Genomic DNA, 15,322 nt, shown 5'->3' with positions numbered 1-15,322 from the left:
TGTCCTCGCTTGAATACAATGGAGATACATTTACTTGAATACAATGGAGATATATTTACCTGAATACAATGGAGATACATTTACTTGAATACAATGGAGATATATTTACCTGAATACAATGGAGATACATTTACCTGAATACAATCGAGGTACATTTACTTGAATACAATGGAGATATATTTACTTGAATACAATGGAGATACATTTACTTGAATACAATGGCGATACATTTACTTGAATACAATCGAGGTACATTTACTTGAATACAATGGAGATATATTTACCTGAATAAAATGGAGGTACATTTACTTGAATACAATGGAGATATATTTACTTGAATACAATCGAGGTACATTTACTTGAATACAATGGAGGTACATTTACTTGAATACAATGGAGATATATTTACCTGAATAAAATGGAGATACATTTACTTGAATACAATGGCGATACATTTACTTGAATACAATGGCGATACATTTACCTGAATACAATCGAGGTACATTTACCTGAATACAATGGAGATACATTTACCTGAATACAATGGAGATACATTTACCTGAATACAATGGAGATGATTAAAAAGCATTGTATGAAAGAGAAGTTGAGAGGACGAATGGGGAATATTGATTTTTCGTTACTTTTTCATCATTGGTTTCTTAAATATCAGTGATTTGTTACTACAGCCATTGTCTGTTGGTAGTCGATTCCAGACTTGTTTAAAATATCTTTATTTTGAACATAAATCACCGTGTTGTATACAGAGAAAGATTATAACTCGAACCGAGTACATCAGGCAGTCATATACCATATGTTCAGTCCGGTCCTTCACACCGTATGGAAATGTTGGAACTTTCAATACAAATTTACAGTTAAAAGTATCGAAGCCAAAATCAATTAAAATGCATTATGCATATTTTTCGTCCGACTAAGACTCAGTTTCACGAAGTACCTAAACGTAGATACCCATAGGTGGTGACTGTCGAAATTCAAAATAAATGGAAGAAAAGACAGAATCTGGATGGAGACGTACAAAAGAATAATAGTTCGATTTATTTTAACCAGTGAACTATTGAAAAATTCTTCATCTATAAAAGTGATATTTTCACTAGTGAAAAATACCAGAAAAGTTGTATTTTTCGCTATTGAAAAATATCAATTTTTTTTTTCTTGTTTCACCAGTCAGTCTTTATTAGCCTTTAAAGATTTGTAAAATCTACATATTAAAAGTATAAATTTACCTTTTGGCTATTCATTAACTACCTGTATTTAGGTGTTAAAAACATCTGTATATATCATATATTCAAAGTACCGGTATTTAATTCTAAATTCAGTTAAAATACCAGCCTATATCTGTAAAGTACCAAATTTTAGATTTCAACAAAATTTTCATGAATAAAAACAAAAAGATTAAGGGTAATTATTTCAATTAATATTAAATTGTAGCATTAATGTATTTGTGGTTTCGGCTTGTGTGACTAGCCAGGTTAAACAAAACAAATTCACGTTTACATTTATGTTTATTGTTTCGTGACTAGACCTAGATTAAACATTGATCCGTATTCACATTTTACCTTTCAATTGTTCAGTTAACAAAACATAGGAAACGATTTTATTTGTCTCCCTTTGTGACTAGGCCTTTATGCGGATTTTTCTTCACTCTGCATTTTAAGCACATGTTGATTCATATGGACGATTTCCCATTTCTTCATCCAAGGTCCTTGTATTGAGGTGTCAAACTCCGCGTCCTTTTCGTCCTACGTTCAATAATAAAGATAAAGTCAATATGTTTGGTATTTATTTATCTGGATGTTGATTATCGATTAAGGAAAAATTTAAGATGTTTGATAATCACTATTTGGATGCTGATAAAGGAGAGATTTAAGATGTTTGATATTTATCGATTTGGATGGTGATACCCTCTAAAGGAGAGATTTAAGATGTTTGATATTTATCTATTTGGATGGTGATTCCCTCTAAAGGAGAGATTTAAGATGTTTGATATTTATCTATTTGGATGGTGATTCCCTCTAAAGGAGAGATTTAAGATGTTTGATATTTATCTATTTAGATGGTGATTCCCTCTAAAGGAGAGATTTAAGATGTTTGATATTTATCTATTTGGATGTTGATAACCTCTAAATGAGAAATTTAAGATGTTTGATATTTATCTATTTGGATGGTGATTCCCTCTAAAGGAGAGATTTAAGATGTTTGATATTTATCTATTTGGATGCTGATAACCTCTAAAGGAGAAATTTAAGATGTTTGATATTTATCTATTTGGATGGTAATTACCTCTAAATGAGATATTTAAGATGTTTGATATTTGGATGGTGATACCCTGTAAAGGAGAGCTTTAAGATGTTTTCGTATAGAATTCTGTAGGAACGAGGAAACTTATCACAGATGTTTCAATATTTTTTATCGACCGTTTATATGAGTGTTTTTATCATTTAAATGAGATTTCCAACGATGTATCTTATACTTATTAAGAGTATACAATATTGTAGGGCCTTATATCATATGTAATAGGGAAATATTGTAGGGTCTTATATCATATGTCATAGGGAAATATTGTAGGGCCTTATATCATATGTAATAGGGAAATATTCACTCAATTAATATTCCTAATCCTTCAATATGTTTTAATCGTAAATCACGTCAAGTATAATTAATGAACTTCACCTTTCGCTGTGTTTCATAAACTCTAGTTAGCTTTAACCTAAATATTATCATACAGTTGTCTCATCATTTAGTTAAAGCAGATATTATGACAGAGAACTGTTCGCTGCCTCCATGACTTCAAGTATAAATTTCAAAACGGGGATATTATGGATGTGAATTACTGTCCTTTAATTCACTATCCATTTTAGTTCGATCCTATTGTGATGTAGGTGTATATATCTATAACAGAATTAATTTGTACATCAAAATAATATGACAATTAATTATTTTCTGTCGATACACCAATCGTTTCACAGATACATCATCACCTAGGAAACAGATTGTTTACCTGTGGTTTGTCTTTAACAGCATCAGCAGTGATCTGGAATCTGTCCACTCCTTCGAATTTATCCCAGTCCACTACAGGGTTTGGATTGTCCTTCGTCCGGAAGACGACCCCTTCCTTGAGGTCGTAATATCCATAGGGATGGTGTGGGTTCTGCCAGCGTAAGTCTACACTCCAGCGAATGTGGTCCGAGACGTTGTTTAAACTAGAACAGGAAAAGAAAGTTAACTTATATGATAAAAAAAACGACAACATATATAAACAACAACAGAAATTGATAGTATCCGACATTCAAATGTGTTCATTACCTTTATTAACTAAATGTATCAACTTTAGTTTAATTATACACAAGAACATAGCGCAATGTTGTTTGTTTTGTTTTGTTTTTGCACTTTTAAATTCTTTTTATTCATCCTTTTGCATATTATAAGTACATGAAATACATAGAAAAAAACATCAATTATAGATACAGTTTTACAGCAGCACAGTATCAATTTTTGAGAAGAGCATCAAAGGTGACAGTGATTTGGTATACATAATAGTAACATTTTAGAAAATACGTACATGTATATATATTGAAACAATGTTTAATGGCTAATAGAAATAAAGTATGTATTGAACAATTTAGATAAAGATGTACCATTGTTGAATTATATGTAGCTTACAGTATTAAGAGGTTGATAGGTGTACATATATAGTATTAAAGAGTTATGACATATATATGTATAGTAAGTTGACCATCACTTGCAGGAGGTGTTGCATGATTGTATAGTATAGAATATATATAATGGTTTTACGAAACAGCAGAAATGCAAGCTACCTGAGTATTATTCATAGTTACCTCCCTTAATGTGTCAATTAATGTTTTCAGTTTAGTATTAGTATTTGCAATGTAAACGTGAATCATTAAAACATGATATATTCTTCAAGGAAAAAGGGTGTGATTCAGTTAATCTTCACCACATCAGATTGGATAATTCAACAACAAAAATAAAATGTTAAATTATGGTTATTCTTTCAAATCTGGAAGACATTTTATTTTTGTATGTAATGCGTGTCAAAAAAATAAAACATGAAATAAGCCGGAGAAAAGATTTTTTTAAAGTTTTAAGATTGTGTACAGGTTTAAAGGATAATCACATTGGCAGATTTTCAACAAAAAGGAAAATATACAATAATGAATTACTAACCTTCTGTGAGGTATTAGATTATTGAACAGAAGCATACTTCCTAAAGGGACTGGACAGGTCCGGAGGTCTGTCATCACGTCAATACCTTAACACGTAAAAAAGTCACAACGTTAATTTATAAAGATAAAACCGCAAAGATTATACTTCAGATCAATTACGGTATTAGAAAACAAAGTAATTCCCGAAAATAATAATAATACCCCGTACATTAAGCTATTTTGTAACAATAATACCCCGTAAATTAAGTAATTTTATGATTATAATATCCCACAAATTAAGTCATTTTATAATGATAATACCACATAAATTAAGTCATTTTGTAATCATAATAACCCCATAAATCAAGTTATTCTATAACAATAATACCCCGTAAATTAAGTAATTTTATGATTATAATGCCCCATAAGTTAAGTCATTTTATAACAATAACACCCCACAAATTAAGTCATTTTATAATGGTAATACCACATAAATTAAGTCATTTTGTAATCATAATAACCCCATAAATCAAGTTATTCTATAACAATAATTACCAATAAATTAAGTAATTTTTTTATTATAATACCCCATATATTAAGTCACTATATAATTATAATACCTCATAAATTCAGCTATTTTATAGCAATAATACCCCATAACTTGAGTCATTATATAATACTAATACGTGAATAAGTTATTCTATATTATAATACCCCATGAATTAAGTCATTTCATAGTAATAATAACCCATAAATTAAGTTTTTATGAGACTTATTTCAGGAAGTACGTTTTCCATATTCAAATGTCATTTTTTCACGATCATAATCACATTTCTTTAATTATTATCTTATTCATATCTTTTCATATTCAGAATAAATCATATGGAGAAATACTGTTGATGTTTTAAATATTCCATGGTCTGTAGATAATAAATAGCAGTATATATTCTTGAATTCTTGATATACCTGAATGTATTGCTACTGTTTGAATATATGGCTGTGTATAATTTACTATAGTAGTACATGTATGTATGTAATGTATACCATTGCACTTCAACTCAAGGTGGTTACCATCCACGAGACAAATACAAATGCATTTATAATGACCTTCATTTCATCCTAGCCTCCTAGTCCCAATTGAAGACATACAACCTTTTTTACTTTGTGAAATTGTATTCGTAAAACGTTCATCTCTGTTTAAAGAATATACATAAACATTTTATATGCATTCATGTTATACACATGCTTTTCATAAAATTTGAATAAAAAAGAATGTTCTTTGTCAGTAAAACATTGGCAATGTCTCTTATTAATGTTAATTAGTTTTTAATTATGTTTTATTATATATATATAAATTACCTAATGTTTTCTCCATCTCTTCCTCCTCTAACATAACATACCACGTGCCGCCATGACAACACTGGTGTGTGGCAACCTTCCCGGATTTGTGGCCACCCTTCATAATCTTTTAATTAGATGTAGGGAAAGTTATTTATTCATGTCCAAAAACAATTACACTTTTGTACATGTAGTATAGTCTATAAAGAAATTAACGCAAACATTATACTGATGATGATCATTTGATGAATCATTTGATGAATCATCTGAAACTAAGAAGGTTTTAGGCATTAGTCAACATTCAATTATATAGAAATTTTAACAATACTATACGGTGATGCTGTTTTTTATGGGTTTCTTTCCCCCTGATTTAAAAAAAAATATAACAAGTTCTACAATAACCAATACGTGTTGTCGCATTTCATTATCTTTTGAGAAAAGGCATTAAATTGTGTTTCCAGCCGAGTTCTGTAGCGTCCACGAACGGTATAGTACATACACACTACATCAACCGTCAATCTCTGTAGCGTCCACGAACGGTATAGAACATACACACTACATCTCAACCGTCAATCTCTGTAGCGTCCACGAACGATTTAGTACATACACACTACATCAACCGTCAATCTCTGTAGCGTCCACGAACGGTATAGAACATACACACTACATCAACCGTCAATCTCTGTAGCGTCCACGAACGGTATAGAACATACACACTACATCAACCGTCAATCTCTGTAGCGTCCACGAACGGTTTAGTACATACACACTACATCAACCGTCAATCTCTGTAGCGTCCACGAACGGTTTAGTACATACACACTACATCAACCGTCAATCTATGTAGCGTCCACGAACGGTATAGTACATACACACTACATCAACCGTCAATCTCTATAGCGTCCACGAACGGTATAGTACATACACACTACATCAACCGTCAATCTCTATAGCGTCCACGAACGGTATAGAACATACACACTACATCAACCGTCAATCTCTGTAGCGTCCACGAACGGTATAGAACATACACACTACATCAACCGTCAATCTCTGTAGCGTCCACGAACGGTATAGAACATACACACTATATCAACCGTCAATCTCTGTAGCGTCCACGAACGGTATAGAACATACACACTACATCAACCGTCAATCTCTGTAGCGTCCACGAACGGTTTAGTACATACACACTACATCAACCGTCAATCTCTGTAGCGTCCAAGAACGGTATAGTACATACAAACTACATCAACCGTCAATCTCTGTAGCGTCCACGAACGGTTTAGTACATACACACTACATCTCAACCGTCAATCTATGTAGCGTCCACGAACGGTATAGAACATACACACTACATCTCAACCGTTAATCTCTGTAGCGTCCACGAACGGTATAGTACATACACACTACATCAACCGTCAATCTCTGTAGCGTCCACGAACGGTATAGAACATACACACTACATCAACCGTCAATCTCTTTAGCGTCCACGAACGATATAGAACATACACACTACATCAACCGTTAATCTCTGTAGCGTCCACGAACGGTATAGAACATACACACTACATCTCAACCGTCAATCTCTGTAGCGTCCACGAACGGTATAGAACATACACACTACATCAACCGTCAATCTATATAGCGTCCACGAACGGTGTAAAATTTATCCTTTCTGTAAGACAGACATACTTGAAGAATACCGCCAGTTCTAGAATCTCTACTGTTTAAAAGGGATTATCTTATTTAGTCTAATTTGTTTGTGAAAGGTATATATACTTGTAGAATAATTCATTTGTGTAAGGTATTCATACTTGCAAACAACCGTTACTTTCAGTAGTATCCACGAATGGTATCCAAGCTGTCGGCTGTAGCACGCGATAACTATTTGTGTCCAGGTATCCACTATCTGCAATTATAACAAACAACGTCTTTTTACAGAATTTGAATACATATTTTAAATATTCGGAACACTATACATCATTCTCGGCAAAATAAATTGAATGATGATCGAAACCCTATTTTGGTGGATATGTTTTAACGGAATTAAGATTGGATAAGATCATACATATGAAAACACTCCTAGCTATAGAAAACATAGTTTTCTCCCATAATTTACAGAGTTGTCTCCCGTTTGACCCGTAAACAAGATTTCTCAATCCACTCTAGGGTACGACAGACAGCACGAGCTGGCAACAATGCAATTACGTCACCAGAACAATACATTGGCATCAAGGCACCAATATAGTGATGTCACAAAAACAAGAAGGAAGGCGAATCGAAGGTTCTGTTACTTAGTATTCTCACACACTGCAGAGGTGTATCAACCGTTTTACTGGTCTGAGATTGTCCCGAGTTATAGCCATCACTGTATTGTTACCTTGAAGCCATGCAATCGTTGTGAGAGGGAATCCGTCCGTCTCAACTCTGAGGTGATATTAATATAATCTTACATGCGTCTGGTTCGAGGACAGGGTTACATATATATCTCAACCTTTAAGTAAGAGCTTGGCTGGCCAGCACTCGGCCAATCCTCTTGCTGAACAGCCAAACTCTTACACAAGGGTTAAAATATCCATGTCCACGGAACAGATCCATGAAAGACCATAGTCTCATATACTTAAAAGCAAGTAACAAATTGTAAGTTGGCATTATTAATGTTCTATGACATGTGTGTCGAAATTAATAACGTTATCAATTTGGGACATGGATACGCTAGAGAAAATGATATCTCATTGTGACAAGCGCCATAGTGCATGTCGGCTGTCTTTCCTTACCCCCGTGTGAGAAAGAGTCATCCCAACCTTAACAGCCGCGGGATCACCCTGTGAACTATGGTAGAAATGGAAATCTGTAAAAGTGTGGATCTGCCTGTCCAGGCAAAGAGAAAGAGTCATCTCTTCCTCAGTAATAACAAGGGATCGCCGTCTGAAGTACATGTATGTGCGCAAAGGGATCTTTCGCGTTTTAAAAATGATATAAATATTACTAGTTAATACCTTGGTGCCATGGAACTGTTGTAGCTTCATCTCTGGGTATTTTTGCACGGAGATTCCATACCGGATGGCCGGCTATGTCGGGTCCGATCAGCTGTTCTATTATGTTCAGTAAGACTTCGTCCGTCCACAGGTCCTTAAATGCCTAGTAAAAATATCTAATTAAATACAACTATCGCACCTGATGAAATATTTTATTCTGGTTGGTAAATATGTAAGTGAACACACTTTTGTGTATCACATCCGTTATAAGATCAATCGTGACGTTTCAGTGAATAGACAAATTTTTATGACGAACCTTTGATCACGCAACTCAATTTAGTTGAAACGAAAATAATTGAAACACAGCAGATATAACTGTATGGCTTCAAATGATGAAGCTGTGCAAAGCAGGGTGTGTTATAACCTCAGGCCAATTAACAGGACAGTAAGATTATCTCCTGACTTGAAGGAAAGGATTGTAGCTCGATCTCCATTTGAGAGGACTTCATCAGACCAAAATTACATGTATAAACGAAATACCAGTGTAATTAAGATGGAAATGTCAAGATAAGTTGTAAAACCATTAACAAATTGGTTAACAGGTTTAAGAAGACAAACTCTATTGAAATGAAGTCATTCTTTACTGAAATTAGAAAGTAAAAATAAGCTGTTTCTTATTACATTGTAACCTGTCTAAACTGTAAGTCATTGAGACCAAACGTATTGGCTGGTTTACGTAGGTGTCCGGTATGTAGAGGTACAAAGTTGAATGATATAAGTTAAAAAAAATTAATGCAAATCAAATTAAGAAATGATGCAGTTCTTATTTTGTTATCTTCAAAAATATAAAGACATTACTTTAAAAAATTAATTGTAAAGAAAGAGATTAAAATAATAATAATAAAAAAATTTCAGTGTAATTCAAAATGGTATAATGAATGTAAATTCACCATTTTCCAAAACCAACCTATAGCTTTATACCCGTAATTAGTACACATTGTTCTCATCCAGGAAATAAGATTATAGAGCCTGAGGTAAAATTTGCCTCAGGGCAGTTGGACACAGCAACCTATGTACCATTTACCTGTAAAACTGACCTGTTGGAATTACATCGTTTTTTATTCCCATTCAGTCAATATCTATCATGATTTGTGTCACTCATACATTGTATGTATAACAGATACAAGTCATGAATGTACAATGGTTGTTCAAGTCAATTATAAAATCATAAAGTTAAATGTTCAAACTTTAAAAAAAAAATTGCATAAGGCCCACTGCAGTTTGTGTATGGAATGTTTGATAAGTATTTACTTAACTCTAACATGAAAATTATGTTAATCTATGTTGATTTACATATTGACCTCTAATACTCTATACATTGCTTCCATTATAATATCAAAGGAGGATGTATCTGATATAACTGTTAAAAGAACTCCATGTATGACCTGGATTTAATGAGGCAGAATAGAAATGTAAGTCTGATGTTAAACTGTAAATCAAAATTAGACATTAGATCCGGAATATGCTATCAAAGTGATAAAAAAAACTGTTGCAACTTTCTTTTTTGTTGTATGTTAAGATAAATATAAACTGTTGGAAGAAAAGTATTTGAAATATATTAAAAACAGTCCTTTTGAGAGACCACAAACAACTTGCCAAATACATTTTTGTTTATTGCCAATTTTCTACTAATTGACGTGGCTTGTCAAAAATCTTCAAATCAAAGGGATGCTATCATACATTTTTCAATGAAGTGCCAGATCTATTCATTTTATATAAGGTTTACTAATAGAAAAAATCAATTATATTAGATATTGTTAGTTAACCAACTAAAATGAACCAACAAAATAATAAGATGATATATACAAAGATAAAACAGTAACACATATCTTATTGTTACATGTTTAAGGAGTCAAAATGTATAAGAGTATACATCTATCTATAAACATTATGTATGCACTTGGTTACAGGTACATGTGATACATGTGGACCCAGGTAGGATTGGGGCCTGATAGGACTCCAGGTAAACTTGGAGTGCACTCGGAGTGCACTCCAAGTTTACCTGGAGTCCAAACGGAGTGCACTTTGTGTAACCTTTAGTCTACACTCAACTGTAGGAACTGTATGGGCTGATTAAACATTAATAGAATTGCTAACTAACAAGATGAGATAAATCATACATACTCGCATCAGTCGGGCCTGCTTTATAAACAGGATACTTGTTCCGGCGAACTGTTTTTCTAGCTGGATCAATCTATTAGGGAACCCAGAGTTTCTACACAAATCTGTAAGATACCAACATTATCTGAATTCTACATAGTAGTGAGTTCACTGGTGTTTTATAATGAAAATGTAAAAAAGTGTCAGTAACTAATATGCTATGTAAATATAAACTTCTTTATAAACATACATTAATAATTCTTGTTGATCTGGATGGAACCGTCGTGCAAGGGGTCTTACGGTTAGAGGAACTCGGAGTAGAGTAAAGGTTATGTCACCATAGAGCCACCCAACCATCCCATTTTATATCATATGTCATATATAGGGTAGGATTTAAATACTGTTATGCATAATCACTGAGATTATCTTAAACAAAAACAGCAAATGGATAAAAATTCATAAAGTTAACTAATAACCTGTGATCTTTCCTGCTTTATATAAACTTTGAGCCAGATCCTCAACCATTTCGTTAATAGCTGCCTTGCAGGCTTCCAGAGTCTCCTTCCGAAATACATCCTTTACAAGTATATATCCCTGTCAAAAACAAAATGTATCGCCCGAGGGGCCTGCATTATTCACAAGTGGTAATGGCGAACACTCTCATATTATATAACCAATATTTATCCCGTTTTAGGATCAATTTCTTTAACTAGCATTAAGCTTCAAAGCAAATTCAAATGTATTTAGTAAATCTGGTCTAAATAATTTCATCACAAAAGAATTGGATCATAGTTATTTCTTGATGTCGCCTATTGGGCCCCGCCGTTCTGCTAGAAGAGGATTATTGAAATTGAGTCCCCCTTTTCAAAGTATGCTCGAATTCAAATCATTCTTAAGGAGAAAGATTTCGGAGATTTGCTATTTTTTTCATTTGGCAACGCCTCTTTGACTTCAAGGGGAAATAATGTGTTCTCATCATAAAGCTTCACCTGTGTGTTCAGTGGGTATGAATCTCTATCACAGATGTCACAGCTATTCTCTTACAACTACAAAGCTATACTTCCCATATTTGGCCACGTCTCTTAAGCCCTAGATGGGCCAGATTCGCCATAAAGATATATGTATGAAATATGTTCCCCGTGAACTTAATTTGGTCAAAACCGCCAGAGCAGTTCATGAGTAGTAGCTTTTATAGAAAACATTGACATTCGAACGCCACACATTGGCATGCACAGGTAAATTTACCTAGCCAGCTGAGCTAAAATGAAAATATTTACGTCTTCAAAAAACTTCCTGACGTCTTCTTCTGATAGCTGTCCTACTTTAAGTTCTGTTGTAGGTTTTGGCATGGCCCGTTTGTCAAACACATCTGCATACTCCTCTCCAGTATATCCGGCTAGAACAGGTTTAATGGGAATCTTCGCCATGTTGGTTTAAACACCCTTTTGTTAAATACCTTCGATGTACCACTCAACCTAAACAATATAGCGCTTCTTAAGCTGTGAGTTACGACAGGTCATGAAGATAATTTTAAATGTATATAAAATAATATTGAATTTCTGTAGGATAATATTAAACATACATAAATTATTATATATAATTCATGTAATATAATCTTAAATGTAAATCAAAGTAGTATTTAATTCATGTAAGAACATATTAAATGTGCACAAAGTTATATTGAATTCATGTCAGATAATATCAAATATACACAAAGTATTATTGAATTCATGTCAGATAATATCAAATATACACAAAGTAATATTGAATTCATGTAAGAAAATATTAAATGTACACAAAGTTATATTGAATTCATGTAAGATAAAAATAAATTTACATCATGTAATATTGAATTCATGTAAGATAATGATAAATCCACACTCGAACAGCAACATGGAAAATTAAAATCCCGATCTTAGCTCTAGATAGAAAAAAACGAGGGGAAATATATTCTGGAAGGGAACGCGTTTTCTGATTCATCATCATCATCATCATCATCATCATCATCATCATCATCATCCTTTATTTCCTCCGGTTGGAGATTTTAAATACAATGAAATCGACATAAAAAAAAAGTAAATGAACAGAGGAATTAGAAGAAAACGCGAAAAAAATATGTATATACATCGAGATGCAAGCGCGGCATTGAAAGGGATTTTCATGTTCGCGCGAAACAGTTACGTTGGGTTAAGTCAAGACATTACAACAGACATCGCGTAACACGAGCGACAAATCGAACAGATTTCATGAGGAATTGTTCATAGTCTGTATCGTCAATGAAGGGAATTCCTGTATTGGCTTCTAATATGGTGCGGGTGAAGGCAGTAGCATCCATTCTCTCAATGAAATGGAATACAGTTGGACCGAAGGTAATGAGAATGTCTTCCATAAAGCTTTGTTTTAGAGCAATATTGACTACATGTATACAATCAGCACACAGATGAATTACTGCGACGTCATGAGACATTGTGCAGAGTGGGCATTGTTCATCGGCAAGGCCACTAGGCAAAGCCAACACAGAACATATATGATAAATGTTTTGCATATCGGACGGAGATTCCGCAGCATGCCACAAGCTATATACATGTAGGTCATATGAGCAATGAATCTTTTGGAAAAAGGAGAAGTCATTATCATTTGCCATACGTTCCTTGAGAGCCGAGTTTTCGTAGGACCTAATAGTGGATTTCACTATGCGTTTCCATTGGGACTTGGTTGGAAATATGTAAGACCGTAGATATGTCTCCAAATAATAAAGAAGATTGTATTTCCGGAGTACTTTAACTATATCAGGGAAATATCCTTTATGGTTAGCTGGTGTGTTGGGTAACACTGAAATATATAAATGTAGACGTATGGTAAAAATTTGCTCCGGTAGATAGGATTGGTCCATAGCTATCATTTTTTTTGTAGAAACAGTAGTTTCCTCCGGTCGACTTCTGCTGAGATTCTGAAAAGGCCAAGTATATATTCGGCTATATCTGACCTTGTACGACGTGGTAAACCCAGTATGAGTTTTACAGCGTAGTGTTGAAAACAGGCAATCTTGGAGATTTCTGTTACAGTGAGATTAGTCCAATGTTCACACCCATATAGAATCGACGGTAAAACGACTTCCTTGTAGAGACTGGTTTTAACGACAGGACTTATTGCAGATAAGGAGGGAGCTACACCAACAATAGAATGTAAGGTTCTTCTACCTTTATCACAAGCGTTGGTGATACGTTCGGTGTTAGACAGTTTGGACGAAAACACTGTACCCAGGTGAGTTTGGGAGTGTGAGATATCAAGGGTATGATAGCCTAGTGTCCATGTTTCATTCGGATTCCTTGGAATGTAGTTTCCGATTACTAAAACTTTGCACTTTGTATCACTGAACTCGAACTTCCACTTCATGCTATATTCCTGACAAATGTTCAACAGGTGTTGTAGCGAACGCGGAGATGTGCTGATGAGGGTGATGTCATCTGCCAGAGTTGGATTCCCAGAAGGGACCCTATCGATAACGGCGCCATGTTTATTCCAGTTATATTCATCGATATTTAGTATTATTGGTTTTAGGATGTGAAAAAACTTCTAACTCAATAATCTAATTCAAATCGAAGCAAAAACAAAGAGATTATTAAAGACAAGGAAAAACATAAAGACTGTATCTTACGTTTCAACGACGACGCCCGCCATGTAAGTCATAGGTCAAGTAGTAATGTTTATCGTACATCACTAAATCACGCTAATAACAGATTGTGATTGGTCGTTGCGTAACCGTAATCTCGAACACGCGTTATCAGACAAATATGTCACTTAGTGTGTCGACCTGTTAAAAAAGTTGCATAATTTGGACTTCGGGCACAGTTTAATAATCTATATTCCTCTATGAATTTGGTATTTGACTACAGATTTTGATGTTGATAGAGATGACAATCTAATTCTTGATGTGAATTATGTCTCGTTGAAGGCCTCTTTGTATTTCTTACTCCAGGATCCCGTGTAAGGAGTCTTGATTTGACCTTTATCACTGACCCGGATGCATATAATCAAAGGATGGTGACACATGTAGATGTCCAGAAAATGTCCAACATGATGTGTTACTGGTGTAAATATTTTTCATCTCAGATGTTGCTCTTAGCCAGGTAAGATGGATAGCTGTGTATGAAAGTTCGGAGGATTTTTTAAATAAAATTTTATAATCCAAAGAAACATGTAGTGACAATGAAATGACTGTCTTTCTCCCTTGCCATTATCTATTATTTTGTATGACATACATAAGTACATATAATATGGCGCGTATTAAACATTATACAACTGAATTATTTGAAAAAAAAGTTCACGTGACTGTTATGTTTGTGAACTAAATCGAACATGAAAATGAAATACTTAAGTTACTTTAGAAAGTGCGAGTTTCATTGGTAAGTTGTCCGCACGCATATAGAACAGCCAAGACTCGTGATTGCATTACACTTCACTATAGAAACACCTGCTCGTAAAATAGGTAGTCCAAGGTGATACCTCGTATTTTCAATGTACATTCGTTTGTTTTACAGTATATATACTGTCTGCATTAAATCTCTCTAACTTGTTGTTATATGAGTATTATAGAGAACGTGGAAATGCAATTTATATGAATTAATATATTAAGAAACAAAGAATAACACCATGTCGATC

At 33.9% G+C, this 15,322-nt stretch overlaps 1 protein-coding gene across 1 annotated transcript; it reads right to left on the bottom strand.

Moving 5' to 3' along the window:
• Positions 1-910: 910 nt before the first annotated feature.
• On the bottom strand, positions 911-14,391 carry LOC117323179 (1-deoxypentalenic acid 11-beta-hydroxylase-like). Its single transcript, XM_033878229.1, has 10 exons — positions 14,319-14,391; positions 11,938-12,135; positions 11,137-11,254; positions 10,685-10,785; positions 8,522-8,663; positions 7,337-7,431; positions 5,541-5,646; positions 4,204-4,288; positions 3,017-3,218; positions 911-1,757 (listed from the first exon to the last, which is right to left on the bottom strand). The coding sequence occupies exons 2-10, from the start codon at positions 12,085-12,087 to the stop codon at positions 1,641-1,643; spliced, it is 1,116 nt and encodes a 371-aa protein (XP_033734120.1). The 5' UTR covers positions 12,088-12,135; positions 14,319-14,391; the 3' UTR covers positions 911-1,640.
• Positions 14,392-15,322: the final 931 nt, after the last annotated feature.

Source organism: Pecten maximus, chromosome 3, assembly GCF_902652985.1.
Source record: "Pecten maximus chromosome 3, xPecMax1.1, whole genome shotgun sequence".
Taxonomy (NCBI): Eukaryota; Metazoa; Mollusca; class Bivalvia; order Pectinida; family Pectinidae; genus Pecten; species Pecten maximus.
Note: the sequence above shows the minus strand (reverse complement) of the source record. Positions and strands in the feature narration are given on the sequence as shown.

Excerpts from the sequence above, each read along its gene's own strand:
- LOC117323179 (XM_033878229.1), bottom strand. The coding sequence starts at position 12,087 with ATGGCGAAGATTCCCATTAAACCTGTTCTAGCCGGATATACTGGAGAG. Across the intron at positions 8,664-10,684 it reads AGCAGGCCCGACTGATGCGA|GCATTTAAGGACCTGTGGAC; the intron begins GTATGTATGATT and ends TATTTTTACTAG. Across the intron at positions 7,432-8,521 it reads AACAGTTCCATGGCACCAAG|ATAGTGGATACCTGGACACA; the intron begins GTATTAACTAGT and ends TTATAATTGCAG.